The 22,257-nt window shown below is 40.3% G+C and overlaps 1 protein-coding gene across 1 annotated transcript; it reads right to left on the reverse strand.

Moving 5' to 3' along the window:
• Positions 1-17,451: 17,451 nt before the first annotated feature.
• LOC136775003 (protein FAM200A-like) lies at positions 17,452-19,743 on the reverse strand. Its single transcript, XM_066729479.1, has 4 exons — positions 18,850-19,743; positions 18,301-18,795; positions 17,665-18,195; positions 17,452-17,613 (listed from the first exon to the last, which is right to left on the reverse strand). The coding sequence occupies exons 1-4, from the start codon at positions 19,741-19,743 to the stop codon at positions 17,452-17,454; spliced, it is 2,082 nt and encodes a 693-aa protein (XP_066585576.1).
• Positions 19,744-22,257: the final 2,514 nt, after the last annotated feature.

The following is a 22,257-nucleotide window of genomic DNA, read 5'->3' on the forward strand; positions in this document are numbered from 1 at the left end:
CTTTCCATTATGCAGTTAAAGTTGTTCGAAAAGGACTGAAAAAGGGTGATTTTTAAATAGAAATAACTTTTAAACCTCTTGAACGATTCGAACGAAATTTTACACGTGCACTCAGTTTGTCACCCCGAACCTCCAGTTACGAGAAAAGGCGGTCGTTTCGTTACACCCTGTATATATATATATATATATATATATATATATATATGAATATTAGATTATAATGTTCGTTGAATATTTTCATGGTTTTAGGATTAAACTATAAAGAAGGTTGAAAGAAGTGAGTACGATGGAAACAATATAATTATACATCCACTTAATTATAAATTATATTGGTAAGAATGTTGTTTGCGTCAGCAAATTGTTAAGTATTCATGAGGTTTGCATTTGTGGCTTAATAAAGATTGATCTATAAGTATATAAAGTAGAAATTGGCGGCTAAATTAAGTCCTAATCATAAGTTTTGAAAAAGATATCCAAGCAGCAGTTAATGCAATGAACAGTTGGTAAATCATGCAGTATTGCGTAGAGCAATTTACTGATATATGGTTATCATAAAAATACTTTATTATATATTGAAATGATTAGTTAACATATTTTTCTTCTGACTGCATTAAGAGTACAAGACATTTTTTTGTAGATTAATGCTTTGTGCATCGTTGGCTGGGAATGATCTTTTTCTGTCATATAATTTCATTTGTAGTAGCATGTGTATGAAGCAGATTATATATTTTATCTTACTATTTGTTGTTTAAATATAATTATTACACACCTCATTCTTACGCAGCTACTCATGGGTATCACATGCATAAATTATGCACTTGTACGTGTAGGTCTATCTATTTGCTGTATTAAAATCATCCGAAGAAAGTTACTGTTTAATGTAAACAATTTAATTGAAATTCAATCCATCAATATTATCTGCTATTACTATTTTCATTAGTAACAATTGTAACGAAGTTCCCCGTTACGTATACGAGATACCGAATAAAGAACATAAAAGCTACCGAACAGTGGATATTATTAATCCCTACGTTACCGACTCGTGAGATAGGCTCACGAGTGGATTATAGCTAACGTCAAGGATAGACCCCGTTGACAGGCAGAGGCCCGGATGAAAAGACCGGCGCTCCAGTAAACGATGTCCAGGTTGTCCTGAGAAGTAAGGCAGGGCCATGCCAAACCACCCAGGCAACCTGAGATAAGGAGAAGCGGCCTCGGGGAGTCCTAAAACAATGACAGTGTCTATAAGTCCCCACGAGGAGGGGAAATAGAACATCGAGTATGGCTTGAACGCTGGTTACGCGCGTCAAGCAGGCTGCGCGAATGTCGTGCGCAGACTGCCATAGCAGGCAGTCGGAACGCGACCATGGGACTGTGCTGATGTGTCCGTGCGTGCTGGTGAGCGCGTGACGCGGCACTCAGACAGCCATGGGTCGGTTCGCGTACGTGAGGCGTGTGCTATAGGCCAGCCTGCACGTACGTCACGACTGGATACCGGCCAATGCATAGTGGGTTGTGCAGGGGCGTAGTTAGCCCGTTGGAATGTGTCCCGGTGCCCTCCGTAATCCCATTGGCTTGCGCTATGGCTGGACGGGCCGTGAACATTGCCTCCGTGGTGGTCCGCTCCTGGCAATACTCTATGCTTTGGCAATTGATACCGCATGTTCCCGCACTCATCACCACCATCTGGGTGTGGGTGGTGAGGGATGAATGTATGCCCCTCAGCAGGTAGGTCTGCGAGGCTCGGACTTCCGTAAGGAACCCTCCCCTCTCTCCACGACCTAGCATACTGAGTGACCCTGGCTACCGCTACCGTCCATGTGCATGGCCGCAGGGCTGTATAAGATGCATAGAGAATGGGGTCGAAGGACCCAATTGATAACGTAGGGTTGTTGGCCACCCAACTGACCAACTGGCGCCCTGATACCGATAGAAAAGGACGGGCGAAGGTAATGGGAAAACCCGTAGTGTGAGTGGCCCCTCACACTGACGGGAATAACGTTACAAATGGCGCCCAACGTGGTTTCTGATAATAGATTAATTATTCGGCGAACGAATAATCCACAAGTCCGAGAAGTTACCGGAAGTGTTGGAGTTTTCAGGGAATAGGTGGCCCACTATTTTCTGGAGGTTCGGAAACGCTGAAAAAGCATGAAAAGATCATCTGGTTGAAAAGGGGATCAAATTCTGTTAAGAATTGATAGCCTGATCGAATTGACGTGTTCACGTAGAATTCGAGCAACCCATGCTAAGCTAACGGAAAATAGGATGAGTATCACGGGCGCAAATATAATTTAATATTATAATCGCCCGTGTTAAAATCTAACGTTACCGAAAAGGCTTCTTGACTTGACAAGTGACAGCTGAGCGCTTGTTGGTAAACAAGTTGACCGGCTGAGCTGAGCCATGCTGCCTGGCGGAGCATGACCGGCTAACTGTCAGAGCAGCACAATTAGCCAGCTAGCGAGATGTTGCCAAATATAATTACCGAATTAAGCGCAGAATCGGAAATTTGGCAACACATGATAACGCCTCGCTAACGTTCCGCGAGCCGGCAAGTCGCCTCACACCTCATCCTACTCTGGATTCCAGCAGAACTGTTGTTCTCTCCATCTCTCTCTTTCAGCCTTCCTCGATCTCTCTCTCTCCGCCTCATTACAATGGCTTCCTTGAACGCCTCGCCCTCGACCACGACTGCCGGCGGAACCGCCGACGGGCACAGGACCCCTTTGATGAGGATGCCCTTCTGGCATCCCCATCTCCTGCGGGCCCTGTAGAGGGTCCCGCATCCGATCCCGCACCTGTTCCCGTGGCGCAGGTTGACGTTTCGGCTGCAACCTGCGTTGCTGTTACCGAGGTGGGCGGTAGCCCACCTGTTACCGAGGGGTTGGCGAAACAGCCTGTAGAGTCTGGGCATGAGGAGCTGGGTACGCATGTACTCAGCGAATTAATGCAGCGACACTGCAGGATGCGTTCGGTAACCCCGACGCCTATGGAGGGGAGCAATCAGGGTCTTCCTAGACGTAGTCTAGTGGAGTTGCTGGCTGCTCTCTTCCGAGCGGACCTAGGCCTCTACCACGAAGTCGTGGCAGCGGTCGAGGTGGCCGAGGCACCTGGGTTGAGCACCCCGGTCCGCAAACTCTCCCGAGTGGAGCGTAAGCGGGCTAGGGAGGCCCAACGGGAGACAGCGGTAGCTGTTCCGGAGACGAAGCGGCCGTCGTACGCAGCGATGGCGTCCGCTAAGCCTCTAAAAGGAGCAAGGCAACCGTTGCCGCCTAAGGTGACTCCGGCACCACCGGTGAAGAAGGCGAAGCCTTCCGAGTCGGTGGCCACGCGCGCTACCGGCAATTTCGGCATACGTGTATGCTGGAATTGCAAGGGTAAGGGCCATCGGTTTTCCGAATGCCCTACACCTATTACAGATGCTTTCTGTAAGGGGTGTGGGCGCACCGGGAAAACGTTGCGCACCTGCCCTGCCTGTGGGCCGCATTGGCAGACAATCGGTCCATACGTGGCGAATGCGGGTACGAACGTACCACGTAAGGTGATAGCGGCAAAACGCAGATCCGAGCGTGGGAAAGTACACGCCCAACCACGGCCTTCCGAGGCGACTCCGAAGGGAGTTCCCCAGGTGGTGACCCCACCGAAGGAAAAACCTTCGAAGCCGCTAAAGACGAAGGCGGCTCGTAAGGAGGTTTCTATGGATAGGGTTTCGCAGGTAGTCGAGCCCTAGAAATACTCCTCCTGCAAGTTATCGAATGTTACCGGTACGAGAAATCGTACGATCCCGCACGCTACCGTACACCTCGGTGAATTTCCCATCAATTTCCATCCTATTTTCCTTCCTTTTCATTCCTTTCCTATCCATCCAAAACAAAAACAGAAATTGATGAGCTTGAGCCAGTAAAGGCCAATGTTTTCAGGACGAGGTGAGACAGAGACCACACGTGGACCCTCTGTCGGAAAATGATACCGGTACTGCCATCTAGCGGTAATCGACGGCAAGACGAATCAATAATTCGTCGAAGTGCTGCCGTCGGCCGTGATCGACGGTACTAGAGGTCGATGAACTCGATCCTAGTGCTGCCATCTAGCGGCCCGTAGATGAAGCAGGGCTATCGAACGCCTAGATCGAAATTCGATTAATCGAAAGGCGACTGTTATCGAGCAGAAGCGATAAGTGAGAATACGAGAATCACTTAGATCGTCTGCGCATGCCCAAAGCTCGGGTGGGGGTAACCTATCCGACGGACGGCTCACGGGGCAAAACAAAATTTTGCCGGATCACTCCAGCGACAACCCTTGCACTGAGCACACGAACAACGCACTATTGATACGTAGATGGCTGAGTCCACGGGACGGAAAAGGAGTACCGGGTCGGGCGACTCTGATGAGTTCGCAGAACCGACAGCTACCGATGCTTCCCAGGTAAAACTGGAGAAGAAGATCTCGAGTCTAGACGAGAGAATGGAAAAACTGGAAGGGTCTTTCCAAGATTTCATTTCTCAAGTCCAGCAGGCTTTTGACAAGCTGCTGAAAAATAAGACTGTTCCCGATGAAGCAGCAGTGGCAGCTGCTTCTGCTACCGAAAAGCGCGCTAGAGGCCGACCGCGAAAGACCGCGGCCGCTCTACCGGCATCGGCCAATCAGGGTCAACCTTTGTTGACAGTGACAAGGCCGAGCGATGATCTCGAATCTCAACCGACATCAGACGATGCTTCGGCTGAGATATTCCAGGGGGCCTACAGGACGAGGGTCCTGAAGGGAAAACCTGGAAAAGCTACCGGCCAAGGGGATGACTGTATGCCCCGTTGGCGTGTTCTCGAATCTCTCCAGAGACCAAACTTGACCTTTGCGGGCGATGGAACGGAGGCGGTTGAGAGTTTTATTTCTCGAACCGATGCCGTCCTGAACCTTCTCAGGGTAAGAGATTCCGACCTGGTTGACGTCTTTCCCCATATCCTAACAGGTGTGGCGAGGATGTGGTTTGAGGATAATGAATTCTCAACCTGGTCTGATATTAAGTCCGCCTTAAGGTCTTATTTCAGGTCACAAACATGGGAGGAAGAACTGGAGACTGAGCTTCTAACAAGAACTCAGGGTGCTAACGAATCTCTGCGAGCCTATTTGCAGTCTATACAGTCGTATATTCGGAAAATAGGCAGAGAAAGATCGGATTGGAGCCGAATCGCTATTGCGCACAAAAATATGCTACCGGTGTATAGAAGAGGCATTGCTATACACAAATACATGACGTATCGAGAATTCGAGCGTTTGGCGCTCAATTTCGAAGCCGCTTATAGGCCGTCATTAAAATACCGTCCACCTGCCGCGCCTGAGGAAAGTTTAGTTCCTGAGTTGGCGTATACCGGCAGTCATGGAAGATCCCGAGAGTCTAGGCGACACGGTGTGCGTGCCCTAGAAGTGGATAAAACATCCAGCTCTGATACCGACGAATCAACAACGGAAGATTCGAATGATAACGAAGAGCATTTGAAAGCCTTTAAATCAACAAGGAACCGACAAGGAACCAGTTCTAAGTCGAAACCTTCGTTAGATAAGGCAGCTGGCAACAATAACAGCCGGCAGGGCTCAAAACGTAAACAACCGGGCCCGAGCACTACCTGCTTTAATTGCGGGAAAGCCGGACACACGGTTGGAGTGCGTGTAAAGAGCAGAGAACAATGTTCTGTTACTGATGTGGCAGCAAAGGGGTTTCTACAGCGGAGTGCCCTAAATGCTGTTCAAAAAACGCCAAGAGGAGTTAGTAAAATTTCCCGAGAATGTTACGACACTCCAAGAGCGGAAAAACATGATACCGAAAATCTTGGGTGAAAACCAAGATAATATATTCCCGGATAATTATGTCGAAGAATATTCAGTACAGCAATGTGTGAATATTAACCATAATTATCGCTCCCGCGACTTCTCAGGCCAACATGTTATGTTGGAGACGGAGAATGTAAACAAACACTCAGAGGACACAAGCGCTCGAGTGGTTGCTACCGAAAATTCGAACGATGATCAATCGGTCGATAAGTTACCGGTCGGTGATATTACTGATATAGTAATTACGACGTTTGGCGATAGATCTAGGAAACTAGCATTCTACACCACGATCACCGTACAAGGGGAAAAGCTGCGTGCGCTGGTGGACTCGGGAGCCTCACGCACGTTTGCAGGCAAAGTAGCCATTGAATTGTTTAATTCAATTGGTATACAAGCCAATAAGATAGAACCCTTAAGAGTTACCGTTGGCAACAATTACACATGTAAAGTAATTGAGTCCGCCAAGATCCCGATATTTCTTGAGGGGAAGACAACTATAGTTGACACACTATGGATGCCTTCCTTGTCGAGTAATTTTATTTTGGGACTTGATTTCCTACAAGATGCTCATGTTGTCGTGGATTTCTCCACGGGAGAATGGGCTTACAAGGAAAAACCTCAAAATAAACATTGGTTCTCGAATGCCGAATCACTAAACTGTGTAGTGGTGAATAACGGCTTAATGGTTCCCGATAATGATAACGCTAAGAAATTACAAGAGTTTCTAGAAATTAAACTGCCCCCCATTTCTGGAAAACCTGGAATTTCAAAGTTACCGGCAGTCATAATTGACGTGCAAGATCACGAGCCAATCAGACAGCGAGCTCATAGGTGCACGGATAAAATCCGCCAAGCTATGTGGCAAGAGGTTGACGATATGCTAACCAATGGCACTATCGAACCGTCGCAAAGTGATTGGGCGAGCCCGGTAGTCATGGCGAAGAAAGCCAATGGCAAGCTCCGCTTTTGTGTGGATCTCCGGCGCGTTAACGCTGTAACTAAAAAGGATGCGTACCCATTACCGAACATGGCTGCGATCCTAGATGAGTTACGACTGGCCAATTATTTAACAACGCTCGACTTGAGTCAAGCGTATTGGCAGGTACCGCTAGCAGAAAAGTCACGTGGTATCACGGCTTTTATTGTTCCAGGCAGAGGCTTATTTCAATTTAAGCGAATGCCTTATGGATTAACTAATGCTCCCGCAATATTCCAGCGTGCTCTGGATAAATTATTGGGTCCCGAATTTTATCCACATGTATTCGTCTATTTGGATGACATTATCATTGTCACCAAAACATTTGACGAACACTTATTATGGTTGGATAAAGTTATCGAAAAGTTAAGGCAAACTGAGCTAACGATAAATAAGGAGAAAAGTTTCTTCTGTAGAACGGAAGTAAAATATCTCGGATTTATCGTAGCCAGTCAAGGTCTTCGCGTGGATTCGGCGAAAACAGAAGCCGTAATCACGTTCCCGATACCGAAGAATTTAAAGCAAATTCGTAGATTCTTGGGAATGGCATCTTGGTATAGAAGATTCATTCCAGAATTTGCGACAGTTGCTGAACCGCTAACGAAATTGACAAAGAAAAATCAGTCATCGGAATGGACAGCCAATCAGCAGTCAGCATTCGACACGCTGAAAGGATGTTTAACAAGCGCGCCAACGCTTGCCTGTCCAGATTTTTCGATCCCGTTTGCATTACAGACCGATGCTAGCAATGTTGGCTTAGGTGCTGTTTTGACGCAAGTTACCGAAGGTCAAGAAAGAGTAATCGCCTACGCGAGTAGAGCGCTTACGGATCCCGAAAGAAAGTATACCGTAACCGAGCAAGAATGCCTGGCAGTGGTGTGGTCGATAAGGAAGTTTCGATGTTACCTTGAGGGTTATCACTTCACTGTAATTACCGACCACAGCAGTCTCCGATGGTTGCATAATTTAAAAGATCCATCTGGAAGACTTGCTCGTTGGGCTCTCCCCTTGATGGAATACGATTTTACGATCGTACATCGTAAAGGAGCTTTAAATCATGTTCCTGATGCTTTGTCAAGAGCACCGGAAAGTTTAAATGCTTTGCTACCGTCTTACGCCGATACCAAGGATGCGTGGTATTTAAAGCGCGTAAAGGATATCGAAAGAACGCCAGAAAAATTTCTTGATTGGAAATTAGATGGAGAGTTGATGTATCATCAACGACGTTCAGATTTGGCAGATGCTGAGCTCGAAGATCTTGATGCTTGGAAACTGGTGATACCCAGGGAGTACAGGCAGAAAGTGCTTGAAGAATGCCATAAGTTACCGCAAGCCGGCCATCAAGGTATCGATCGTACATATCGACGCCTTTCGATAAATTACTTCTGGCCAGGTATGTTCAAAAATGTAACGGCTTACGTCAGTCACTGCGACGAATGTCAGCGTTGCAAGGTAGAACAACAAGCTCCCGTCGGCTTCATGGGACGTCGAATTGTTGAACAGCCGTGGACTGTAATATCGGCAGATATTATGGGCTCACTGACGCCATGTAAACAAGGGTTCTCGTATGTGTTGGTAATCCAAGACCTATACACAAAATGGATCGAAGTAGCTCCACTTCGACGCGCTAACGGCAAACAGATTGCAGAAGCTATCGAAAACTTGGTGATTCATAGATGGGGTACACCAAAAGTTTTAGTTACCGACAATGGTACCGAATTTGTAAATAAAGACATAACTGCTTTATTACAATTAACGGGTATGAGGCAAACCACGACACCTCCATATCATCCCCAGGCAAACCCCACCGAAAGGGTGAATAGAAGCCTGAAGATGATGATAAGGGCCTTTCTCGATTCTGATCATCGAGAGTGGGATCAGCATTTGGATGCATTTAGATTTGCATTTAATACTGCCCACCATGGTTCACTGCAAGCTACACCTGCATTTGCTAATCTGGGTAGAGAACCAGAATCGGCAAGGTCGATGCGACGTGAATTAGAAGGCGATACCGAAATCATGCAGCAACCGACAGAAAAGTGGTTGGCACGCATGAAACGCTTGGAAACACTTAGAACAGTTTTCAAGTATGCTCTCGAAGAAGCGCACGAACGACAGGCAAGACCGTATAATCTACGTCGTCGTGAAAAGCACTATGAGGTTGGCGAGTTAGTCTTAGTTCGCAACCGACAGCTCTCGAATGCCGCAAAACACATATCGGCTGCACTGAACAAACCATTCGGTGGACCGTTTATGATTGCGAAGAAGTTATCGGAGACAGTTGTAGAATTGTCTGATTTGGCAGTAAACGTCACTGGCAAAATGTCTACGGCAGACATCAAGCCATACAAGCCTGAGCTACCGCAAGAGTAAACCCAGACTGAAGTGCATCACTGCACGCTTGGGCGTGGCAGCGAAAAACGAACTCGTGTTCGGGCGATTTCGGTTTCGGGTCGAAACCTCCGTTACGGAGGGGGGTATGTAACGAAGTTCCCCGTTACGTATACGAGATACCGAATAAAGAACATAAAAGCTACCGAACAGTGGATATTATTAATCCCTACGTTACCGACTCGTGAGATAGGCTCACGAGTGGATTATAGCTAACGTCAAGGATAGACCCCGTTGACAGGCAGAGGCCCGGATGAAAAGACCGGCGCTCCAGTAAACGATGTCCAGGTTGTCCTGAGAAGTAAGGCAGGGCCATGCCAAACAACCCAGGCAACCTGAGATAAGGAGAAGCGGCCTCGGGGAGTCCTAAAACAATGACAGTGTCTATAAGTCCCCACGAGGAGGGGAAATAGAACATCGAGTCTGGCTTGAACGCTGGTTACGCGGGTCAAGCAGGCTGCGCGAATGTCGTGCGCAGACTGCCATAGCAGGCAGTCGGAACGCGACCATGGGACTGTGTTGATGTGTCCGTGCGTGCTGGTGAGCGCGTGACGCGGCACTCAGACAGCCATGGGTCGGTTCGCGTACGTGAGGCGTGTGCTATAGGCCAGCCTGCACGTACATCACGACTGGATACCGGCCAATGCATAGTGGGTTGTGCAGGGGCGTAGTTAGCCCGTTGGAATGTGTCCCGGTGCCCTCCGTAATCCCATAGGCTTGCGCTATGGCTGGACGAGCCGTGAACATTGCCTCCGTGGTGGTCCGCTCCTGGCAATACTCTATGCTTTGGCAATTGATACCGCATGTTCCCGCACTCCTCACCACCACCTGGGTGTGGGTGGTGAGGGATGAATGTATGCCCCTCAGCAGGTAGGTCTGCGAGGCTCGGACTTCCGTAAGGAACCCTCCCCTCTCTCCACGAGCTAGCATACTGAGCGACCCTGGCTACCGCTACCGTCCATGTGCATGGCCGCAGGGCTATATAAGATGCATAGAGAATGGGGTCGAAGGACCCAATTGATAACGTAGGGTTGTTGGCCACCCAACTGACCAACTGGCGCCCTGATACCGATAGAAAAGGACGGGCGAAGGTAATGGGAAAACCCGTAGTGTGAGTGGCCCCTCACACTGACGGGAATAACATTACACAATAAATATTTTACAGATCTATATGATTGTAGGAAGGAGAAGAGCTGTAGATGGATAAGTCAGCTTTCTTACACTAGCCATATGAAATGTGTGAATCAATTGGAGTTTAATCATATTACTGCTTATACAATAACAAATTGACACTTAAACATGCAGTATTACTCGGAATATTGGTACGTCAGGACTAACAACATAGGATCGTGACTCCTGATTTAAACAACCATTAGAAATATAATGTAGCTAACACGGTTCCTTTAAACACTAACATACGCTGCATTGGCATTAAAGTAAGAGTAGTTGTAATAGAATTGCTTTGCATACTTTTTTGCAACCAACTTTTCTTTTCTAATTAACAAAGACTACCATATTAGAGCTTTTAATTTTATTTGAATTTCAAATTTATTGTGGTAAATCTTCTATAGGTTTCTTGGGTAATTGTGCTTAAGTTTCAAAACTGCATTTTTAAAAATTATTAAAGAAATTATAGCTTCCATATAAACTATGTATAGTAAAATAATAAATCAATTTTGTTTTGCTTTTTAATAATTTTTTAATTCTGTCTATTATATATTATATTTTAAGTATTAAGCAGCTATAATATTATTGAAATTGTTAAACTTTCCGGGATAAATTTTAAGGATGTAACGTTAAACCCAGATGAGGTAGCTGTTAACAGAGCTTACAAGTGGAATGGTGGAAATAAGAAGAGCAATGGGTGATAAAACAGAGCATGCAATAAGAAAATATTTGTGGGAGATGAAAGAGATTTAGGAGAAAATAAGACAAGGGAAATTGTTAGATAATTAAAAGGAAAAAGGAAAAAGGATGGAACAACTTTAAATGGGAATGATGAAGAAAAGTATGAGTAATGCAGAGTATAGCGAATTTGGGATGAAAAGTAGGAATGAAGGGACAAGGGTATATAGTGGCCAGATGAAGTGAACGGAAACAGGAAAGAATGGAAAATAGAATAACGAAAGGGATACCAAACTAGAGTTTAGAGGATAGGATTATACGCGAAAGTATAAAGTTATACGGATGCGATGGGTGAGAAAATAAAAATACAACAAAAATTTAGGCTCGAATTTATAAACCAAACTAAGCTCGAATTTTAGCATAGAAATTACTTAAGACAAAGAACGAGCTTAGAACTGTATTGAAAGTTAAAGTGAGACAATTGATCTTAGCTGAGACCGTGTTAAGCTTAAGTTTCGTTTATAAATTCGGACCTTAGGTAAATACAAAGCACAGAAGGACAGAAAGGACATAGTAATGTGTTTGTAAAATTCAATACTACGAGTGTAAGATATGGAACGTTTGGAAAAAGTATTTTTATTACAGATCTAAAATGAAACATTAATTATTATTGATCTATTAAGGAAAGACGATATATTAGCGAGATTATAGGAGGTGGTAATAATGCATGTATATATTGTAACATTTTCATTTCATTTACTTTCATACGCCAGAAGGTGATAAAAGGAAAAACTGTTTATGTAAAATTGATATTTATGATTTAATGGTAGAACACTCTGTTTATTGTTGAACAAATTATCTAATAATTATTTCCTTTGCTTTAAATGGTAATTAACATTTGATTTACTTCAAATTATTAGTGTTAGTCCTTTTTGAAATCCATGGTTAATTGTCCCTATGCTTGAGCACTGAACGCAATTAAGTTTCAGATCTGAAATTTATATACAAAATTATTCGTTTCTTCGGGTATTTTTTAATATATAATCAATAAGAGAATGCTTTGATTTATACTTTTATTTTGTAACATTTTCTTAATCCGGTTTATTGTTCCTTTGTGTTTTAAGATTGAAATATTTAAAAAAGTATTGAAAATGCTTATTTTATCATTTCGAGAAGAACTTCTTAGTCCCTTATCCACTATGGCCCATCCACCATCATTTTCTGCATTTAGCCATGCTTGAAAAGTATTATAGTATGGTCTGCTGTGAATGAAGTTTTTGCCAAATCCTCTATCAATTTGAGCCATTTCAATGTAGTAGATTTTTATGATTTCAATTAATTTTGCTGAAATTGAGAATTACACATTTAACGAAATTTATAAAAATTGTAGTATCTAATACCACAAAAAACAGACTTCGCCTGTAAAAAAAGGCGGCAAGTACATAAACCATGTAGCATAAATAATATAGTAAAATTATCTAATTAAAAAAAGTAGTGAAATCCAAATATTAGGCAAGTATATTTTTTCACCTTAGCAAAAGTTAAATTTTCGAAAAAAAAGGAACAAAAGAGTTACTTGCCGGGCCCGTAATGTCCATGCACAGTGGGAAATTGAATCATGTGTGAGATTCAGCTATAGCGTAGTATAGCAAATGTCATGTTAAAATACAGAGTGAAGTTAGCCGATCCACATACGATTCTATTTCTCACTGTGCATGGATATTACGGGCCCGGCAAGTAACTATTTTGTTCCTTTTTTTTTTCGAAAATTTAACTTTTGCTAAGGTGAAAAAATATACTTGCCTAATATTTGGATTTCACTACTTTTTTTAAATAGATAATTTTACTATATTATTTATGCTACATGGTTTATGTACTTGCCGCCTTTTTTTACAGGCGAAGTCTGCTTTTTGTGGGATTTCATAACGTTTTGTAAGAGTATAATATTTAAAAAATTAAATTATTCTTTTAATACCTACAGATTTTAAAGAAAATTTCCACCCTTCTCATTTTTTGAAACAGCAGCGCTTAACTAATAAAAATATATATATTTATATTGAAAAAATATCACAGTCAACAAATTGATTTTATTGATATTTGTAATGTATTTTGCATAAATGAACTTTATAATTAATGCTCAGGCTAGTTTTTTAATGTTTTCAGTTTCACCATAATAAAAGTATGATTAAATTTTTCATAATCAATAAACATACTTTCAACAAATAAAAATAATGAAATAAAATGTATATATTTTAATTAATTTACATTTTCTGTTTATGAACATTGGACTTGTTACCAACATCTAACCTTGCCAAACTTCAGTAACTCCCTCAGCTGCTTCAGGTGATACAGGGGCAAGACTGGAATTTTTTCATAATCAATAAACATACTTTCAACATATAAAAATAATGAAATAAAATGTATATATTTTAATTAATTCACATTTTCTGTTTATCAACATTTGACTTTTTACCAACATCTAACTTTGCCAAACTTCAGTAACTCCCTCAGCTGCGTCAGGTGATACAGGGGCAAGACTGGAAAAGCAATTCATAAAGCTTCAAATAAGATACAATGAAGCATATAATCGAAGTTGGCATTGTCGTTTTGCATACGCCGTTTCTTTTTAGCACCAATCATTGTCACCTTTATGCTGCTAACACTTGACAAAGGTGACATGGGAGATACATTGGCAAGTCGTCCTCATAACATTTCCTGTGCCAAAGTCCTCAAATTTTCGTTTCGTAAATTTCTATACACTTGAAACTGGTCTGATTTCTGGTGCTGCAAAATGCAGTCGAAACAACTAATTTTTAGACTGAGTTTTTTTCCATTGAGAATAAACGTGCATTTTTTCATCCATACCAATGAACAGTATACTGCCTCTCGTCTTGAATACTTGCATTAGTAATGGAGAAAAACAATCAGCAGCTATTAACTGCATTTTATATCATTTCATCCAATAAATCTCATACTTAAATTGTAGCTGAGCAATGGACGACGTTTTTCTGAAAATTGGCTTATTCTTACTTTGCCAATCTTTCAATACTTTTTATATTTGCCTGTTTCAAGTCTCAGAATACAGGAGCGAAAAGCATAATCTTTGATCCAACTCCAATAGTCAGTATGTGTGCGAAAAATCCTCATTGGATTTTTAATTGAATTGTACCAAAACTATTTAAGTCAAAGCACAAGTATTACTGTTTGCTATAATACACTTGCACAGTGACTGTAAAATACTAAATGATAACACTATGAGTAAGCCTGAAATCAAATTCATCATTTAAGAATTATAATTCCTAAAAGAAAATAAATATTTGAAGGTACATGAAGCATCTTATTTGCTTACCGACATTTGACTTTCTACCACCATCTGACCTTGCCAGACTTCACTAGTTTCATCAACTGCTTGAGATGATACTGGGGCAAGGCTGGACAAGCAATTCGCAAAGCTTTGAATAATCTACAATTAAGCATATAATCAAAGCCGACATTGTCGTTTTGTATACCACGTTTCTTTTTAACACCAATCATTGTTAGATTTATGCTGCTAACTCTTGACAAAGGTGGCATGGGAGATACATTGGCGAGTCGTCCTTATATCATTTCCTGTGCCAGAGTCCTCAGATGTTCATTTCGCAAATTTCTACGCACTTTTGAAACTGGTCGGATTTCAGGTGCTACAAAATGGAGTGGAAACCATATTGTTTGGACTTTGCTTCAATTGAGAATAAACGTTCATTTTTTCATCCATACCAATGACCAGTATACTACCTTTGGCGCAGAATACTAGTATAGGTAACAGAGGAAAACAATCAACAGTTATTAACTCAATTTTACAGAATTTCATCCAATGATTCTCATCCTTAAATTATGGCTGTGCAATGGATGACGTTTTTCTGAATATTGGCTTATTCTTACTTTGCCAATCTTTCAATGCTTTCATCTTTGCCTGTTTCAAGTACCAGAATGCAGGAGTGAAAAGCACAATTGTTGATTCAACTCCAATAGACAGTATGTATGCGAACCTTCCTCCTTGGATATTTAATTCAATTGTACCAAATGTATTTAAGTCAAAGCACAAGTATTACTATTTGCTATAATACACTTGCACAGTGACTGTAAAATAATAAATGATGACACTACGAGTAAACCTAAAATCAAATTCATCATTTAACAATCTCAATCTTCAAAGAAAATAAATTTTTGAAGAAACATGAAGCATCTCAGTTACTTACCAGTATTTGATGTTGCTCTTTCTCCATTTTCTTTAGTGCTTGGTGACTTAACTTCCTTGAGACTAAAGATCTGTAATATTTGGGTGTCTTTGCGTCTTTTGTAAACATCTATTATTGTATAATTAGCTTAAATCCAAACACTAGTCAACTGGTACTCTACGTAAATGAAGGTTCATCCAGTGTTGCCAGAAAGTAGACCGTTGGTCTACAGAATTTCCCCCTCCACTTACCACCACAGATGCAGGCTCGTTTGCGTGAGCCATCCCCGCTTCTACCGCTTCTCGAAGGTCACGAGCACAAGCGAAGCGCCCATACATGTGTCGACTGGCTTCTCTCGCTCTCGGCTTTCCTCGGATTAAAAAGAGAGCGGAGATACTTTCTCGGACCTCTCTGTTTTTCTCGCTTGTTAGCGTCTAGCAGAAGATTCGAGGCAAAATCTTTCCGCTTCGCTTTGCCAAAAATCTATCAATATTCGGTGTTATTTACATCTGCAGGACAATGCCTTTATTCATGTTTTTCAGCATATTTATTTATAAGCATTGACTTATTTAAATCAATAATAAATTAAGGAAATGCGCATGTGATATGTAATAATTACTTTAAATACAATTTCATCGTTATAATTCCGTAATATCTGCATTTCTTTAATTTATTATTGATTTTTGTGAGTCAATGGCCATTAAAAAAAAATTTAATCTTAAAAAAAAAAAAAAAGCACCGAGCGGGAATCGAACTCGGACCCACGAATTGCCACGCGGTTACCTTACCGCCTGAGCCACGAGGCTTCTTCGATGTCTTATAAACAGAAAGTCTTCATACGGACTTGAAATACCGTATAAATAAACGATCAACTGACAGCTTTATTCATTATTATTCTGTCATAAGGGAATAAAAATTGAAGAATAATTATATGTTGAATTGTTTTTAAAAGCTTTTCCAATAGCCAAGAACGAAGATAAATAATCAACGCTCGTAGCATTGGCATATATTATGAGTGCGATAAGGAGCGGCTATCGGACCTCTCTCTCTCTCTCTTTCTCTCTCTCTCAGTAGCGTCTTTGTTTTCCTTCTTCCTTTAGGGGAAAGCGCGTGCGTTTATTACCACAACAATTCTTACCTCAGAAATATTATGTTCTGTAATGTATTTATATGTACATATAGATCAATACGTATTATGTACATAGGCAACGCTAAAATTAAGTATTAATTTCTCTAAACATAAGACTCTCTATTAAAACCATTTACTAAATAAGCTTGAGAATCATATATTGAAATATAAGTAAAATTACATTAGTTATTTTCATTGCGAGCTTTTTATTCCCGAACAGCTATTCGGCACTCGCAATGTAAACATACACGAGCGACAGGTAGGAAGCGATTAATCAAAACAAAGAGTTTTTATGACTACCTAGATCTATCCAGTATTTAAAGGATTACATATACTTATTTCTATATATATGTAATAATTATACATAATATGGAAAGACTTTTCTCTCTGTGCAAGGAAGAGCTAATCCAAACAGCGTGCGAGAGAGAGACCGCTGCTTAGTGCGCGGGAAAAGGACAGCGTGATAAACACGCAGTGTTTATTACCTGAAGCAAAAATTAAAGGCCGTTGAACCCAGACAATATAGGCCAAGTCGAACAGCTGATCTCTGAAATAGATCGAAGAATTAAGAACCTTCATTTTATTAAAGTGATTTCGCGAGTAATAGAAGGTAAATCATCTTTTAATTTATCCACTGCTCCGAATATATAGCAACTCCTACACCGCACTCACTCCTCGAACGATGTTTCTGCTCTTCCTTTCTCTCCTACCAATCACCTTCGGACACACCTGTATGGAAGAATCCTAACATTTTCGGGACTATTTTTTTTTTTTTTTTTAAGGGGAAAATGCTTTATGCATACCCTGTGAACTTATAGGGTTATGTGGGACTCCATTCGGCTATTCCGTATGTTTACCCACTAAAAACCCCTGTTTGAATGCTACATTTTTTAGCTCTGCAAAGTAGTCGCTCAAAGCAGACTCTACATAATGAAGCTTTGCAGAGTAGTCGCTCATAGCAGACTTTATATATTTTTGCTCTGCAAAGTAGTCGCTGAAAGCAGACTCTAATGACTCTATACATATTTCAGCTTTGCAGAGTAGTCGCTCATAGCAGACTTTATCTATTTTTGCTCTTCAAAGTAGTCGCTCAAAGCAGACTCTACATATTTCTGCTTTGCAGAGTAGTCGCTCATAGCAGACTTTATATATTTTTGCTCTGCAAAGTAGTCGCTCAAAGCAGACTCTACATGTTTCAGCTTTGCAGAATAGTCGCTCGAAGCAGACTTTACAGTTTATTTCATTCTTTTTTATATGTTCTCTTCATCCTCATCCACTTCTTCATTATGCACATCTGAAGCAGCTTGTAAATGTATCTTTTTCTTTTTCTTTTCTGGTGTAGAGGAGTATAAATTATTACTTTTCATTAAATCAATGTGACCCTTTGTGATGTTCATTGTGAGAGGTGTTTCATTTCTACACCTAAGTGCGTATTTTAAAACGCATATTGCATTTAAAGTGTCAGCACCAATTTTATTTCGTTTGCTAGTTTTGCAATCAGGTATTATTGAGAAACATCTCTCTGCTTCTGCATTTGAGTGAGGAAGAGATCTCACCAAACATAACAATGATCGCAATTGTGGATATTTCAATTCGTCATTATTATCTTTTACCGAACATATTGCTATCCACATTTCATCAAAGGGTAATTTCGACCAATAACTTCTAACTTCTGAACTTTCTTTGCGATAAAGATATATCCATTCTTTCGCAATAGAACGTTCATCGAAAGTACCTAGTTGACGGCATATATGTAATAATGTAACACCACTTTTTTCTCGATCATCATGAAATAGTGCTATATTTGCCTTTAGAATATTTAAATTTTCTAAAAATTTATTACATAGGGGAAACCTTTTGTGGATTTCCTCACTTGCTTTTATTAAGAAACATAAACAATTTTGTCTAATTACTTCTGCGTGTTCCACTGTGAGTTTCGAATCCATTATTTCATCTTCCAAAAAATGTGCACATTCTGAACCTACGTCTATTTCCGTAAGGTCAAGTTGATTAGATTTTTTTGAAAAATCAATATTATGCAAATTTGGTAAAAATATCTCTTTTTGCAATATTGCTGGTTTTAAAAATTTATTTGCAAAAAACATCAGAAAGTTTATCGATGATTCATGCAACAATTGGATTTTTGTTTCTTTAGCTTGGAAAGAAGCATTGAAAGAATTAAATCTCTCCAGTACAGGTTCCAAAAATAATAAATATGCTTTTGTCTCGCTATTTTGCATTATGACAAGAAGCTCCTCTGCTTGATTTACATTCTCAGCCATTTGTTCTAATAGAAATTGATGTAATGTTGAACACAGTTCTAATATACGCTTTATGCAATTATGGCGCGAAAGCCATCTAGTTTCAGCGTATTTCAATAATTTTTTGCTGTCATTTTCCAATGCTATCTATAAATCATCAAATATAGCAGTTCTTTTGCTACTCAAATTGATGAAAGATACTAGTTTTTTAATAAAGTTATCTAGTGGTAGTGGTATAGTTTTACAAGCATGAGAAGCTGCCAGTGCAGAGGAGTGACAAATGCAAGGCATTGTTATTAATTGTGGACATTTTTGCAATAGCTTCGTTTGAAAAGATTCATGCTTTCCGATCATTACTGAAGCATTATCACAGGTCAATCCAGTAATCTGTGAAAATGGTATTTCATGACGAATTAATTCATTACTGAATGCGGTAAATAGTTTATCTGCAGAACAATCACTTGCATCTAAATTAATTAACTGCAATAAATCTATTTGAACGCATAACGATTTTCTGTCCACATATCGTGTAAGCAATGTCATTTTCTTTTCATTTGTTATATCTGTAGTTTCATCTACAAACACAGAAAATTTATTAGTTTTTAAATTATCAGCTATTCGTTTTGTTTCATAAGTGCACAGAACGTTATTCACAATCTTAGTTGCTTTGGTTCTACCAAGGGACATAGATTGCAAAACATTTGGTTCTTTACCTATATCTTGAAACAATTTCAATAACTCTGCACTGTATAAGAATGAAAGATTATGTTCAGCAAAAAAAGCTGCTACTTTTATTTCCGCTGCTTTTACCCTATCATTGAAATTAAATTGCTCATCTGTTGAACAAGTAGGAGATTCTGCATCAAAGTCTTCAGGCTTTTCCAGACGTTTAACATTATTTGAATGTATTTGACGCGAAGCATGCCTTTTGACTTGTGATAAATCACCTACATATTCTTTGTCACACGCAAGACAATAAAATTTGGAATCATCATTTTGTGCTTTTTGCAACCACACTTTCCAAGAAGGATCATAGTCCAGCCAATCATTGCGAAACATTGCTTTCGTTTTTTTTGGATTATCATTTGAATCCATTTTTCCCGATTTTGATTGTACTGTTAGTTTTTAAATACCAAATTTTTTGTATATTACAACGTAATATAATAATATTTCAGTACTCACAATTGAAGATTTTTTAATCCAAATTTCCTGATGTCAGTAAGGAAGTGACCCTTCGGCGTTGTAAATAACTGCTGTTCCACAATTATGCACCGAACAATAAACAATTTTATTTAACAAATTGCTTTTGGGACACAAATTAAACACCAAAAATTCACTTTAATCTTCACTACTTTTATCACCTCGAAATTTTAAGTCGTTTAAATATCAGTGATTTAAACCGACTGAACGAATCTACAGATATTTTCTTCAAACTTATGTGATTGTTTACATCTATGGCTGACAAGTATGCAGTAGCTACATTTCGACAGTAAACCTAAACATTGAGAGCGTGGCCTTAACTATCAACTTTGTGAGGAACTGTATCATATTGACATCGTCCGAAAGTCCTATTTCATAATCGATCAGTTATAATGGATCGTCTGATCAGGCAGTTTGCACAGTAAGTAGTTTATTAATATGTAAAATACTCTATTCGGGAATTTGAGAGCATAGATAAAAGGTTCATTGTTAAAGGATATTTCTTACAGTACTTATTATATTAATTTTTATTAGTTATTAATAATTAATTAAGATTAGTATTGTGAGAAGAGTAAATAAATTTGATGACCTTCCCCTATTCACCAAACTTTCTTAGATAAATTCGTTAACCATTCTAATGCTTAAAATTCGATCACTTTCAATTCATATACAGGAAGGTATTTGTAATAATAAATTATGTCAATCGTATTATAACATTTAATTATTTTATCTATGCTTATCAGATTAATTATAATGAGCGACACATCCAATACATACATAATGAAGTGTCACGGATTTAACTCCTTTTATTAATTTCAAATTTTTTCTTTCTTTACAGAATGTCTCACGAACAGCGACTTCAGTGAAGTAAGTACACTTTAATTATGAATCTAAATATTTCATAATGTAGATTTTTTTTAATTAATTGTATTTAATTAAATTTCTTATATTTATATAGACGGTGCCACTTCCAATGCAGCTGCGCTACAGTATTACGACCAGCGCTTGGATTCCATCGAAGGAACCCTTCAAGCGCTGGTCCGGCAGCAGCAGCAGCACGTGCTGCACCAGCAAATGGTGTTGGTGCAGCAGCAACAACAGCCACGGCAGCAGCAACAGCAGCAGCAACAGCAGCAGCAACAACAGCCACGGCAGCAACAGCAGCAGCATCAGCAGCCACGGCAGCAACAGCAGCAGCAACAGCAACAACAACGACAGCACCGCCTCCACCCTGGGCCACAGCGGCAGCCTTCGGCTGGTTCAGGAGCAGTGGCGCAAAGGCCAGTCCCTCGTGGTAATATTTCATTATTAATCAATCCCTAACATTCCTTTTTGCAAAAAACATATCACTTTTTGATTAAATATAATGTTAACAATCTTAAAATTATGTTACAGTCAGAGGAACAGATGGCGGGAAAGCGCGCCGTCATTGGGACCACATGAGGGGTGGTGGCAGAGGAGGAAGAGTGAGAGGAGGAGTGAGAGGTGGAGGAGTGATAGGAGGAGGAGTGAGAGGAAGAGGAGTAGGAGGAAGAGGAAGAGGACGAGGTGGAAGGGGGAATTGGGAGGGGACTGGTGGTAACACCGTAGTGTATAAAAATTTCCATTTTTATTAAATAAAAATCTAAAATGAAATTATTGTAGTTCATATTTACTTAGTGCCGATTCCTCTTTCAAACACACATCACAATACCAAATTCCCACACCTTATCAATTATAATAAGTCCTCAAGGTATGAGCAAATAGTCCCGAAAATGTTAGGATTCTTCGATACAGGTGTGTCCGAAGGTGATTGGTAGGAGAGAAAGGAAGAGCAGAAACATCGTTTGAGGAGTGAGTGCGGTGTAGGAGTTGCTATATATTCGGAGCAGTGGATAAATTAAAAGATGATTTACCTTCTATTACTCGCGAAATCACTTTAATAAAAAGAAGGTTCTTAATTCTTCGATCTATTTCAGAGATCAGCTGTTCGACTTGGCCTATATTGTCTGGGTTCAACGGCCTTTAATTTTTGCTTCAGGTAATAAACACTGCGTGTTTATCACGCTGTCCTTTTCCCGCGCACTAAGCAGCGGTCTCTCTCTCGCACGCTGTTTGGATTAGCTCTTCCTTGCACAGAGAGAAAAGTCTTTCCATATTATGTATAATTATTACATATATATAGAAATAAGTATATGTAATCCTTTAAATACTGCATAGATCTAGGTAGTCATAAAAACTCTTTGTTTTGATTAATCGCTTCCTACCTGTCGCTCGTGTATGTTTACATTGCGAGTGCCGAATAGCTGTTCGGGAATAAAAAGCTCGCAATGAAAATAAGTAATGTAATTTTACTTATATTTCAATATATGATTCTCAAGCATATTTAGTAAATGGTTTTAATAGAGAGTCTTATGTTTAGAGAAATTA

This window comes from Prorops nasuta, unplaced genomic scaffold (assembly GCF_024137725.1).
Source record: "Prorops nasuta isolate Cenicafe-Biocafe unplaced genomic scaffold, Cenicafe_Pnas_1.2 PNAS00007, whole genome shotgun sequence".
NCBI lineage: Eukaryota > Metazoa > Arthropoda > Insecta > Hymenoptera > Bethylidae > Prorops > Prorops nasuta.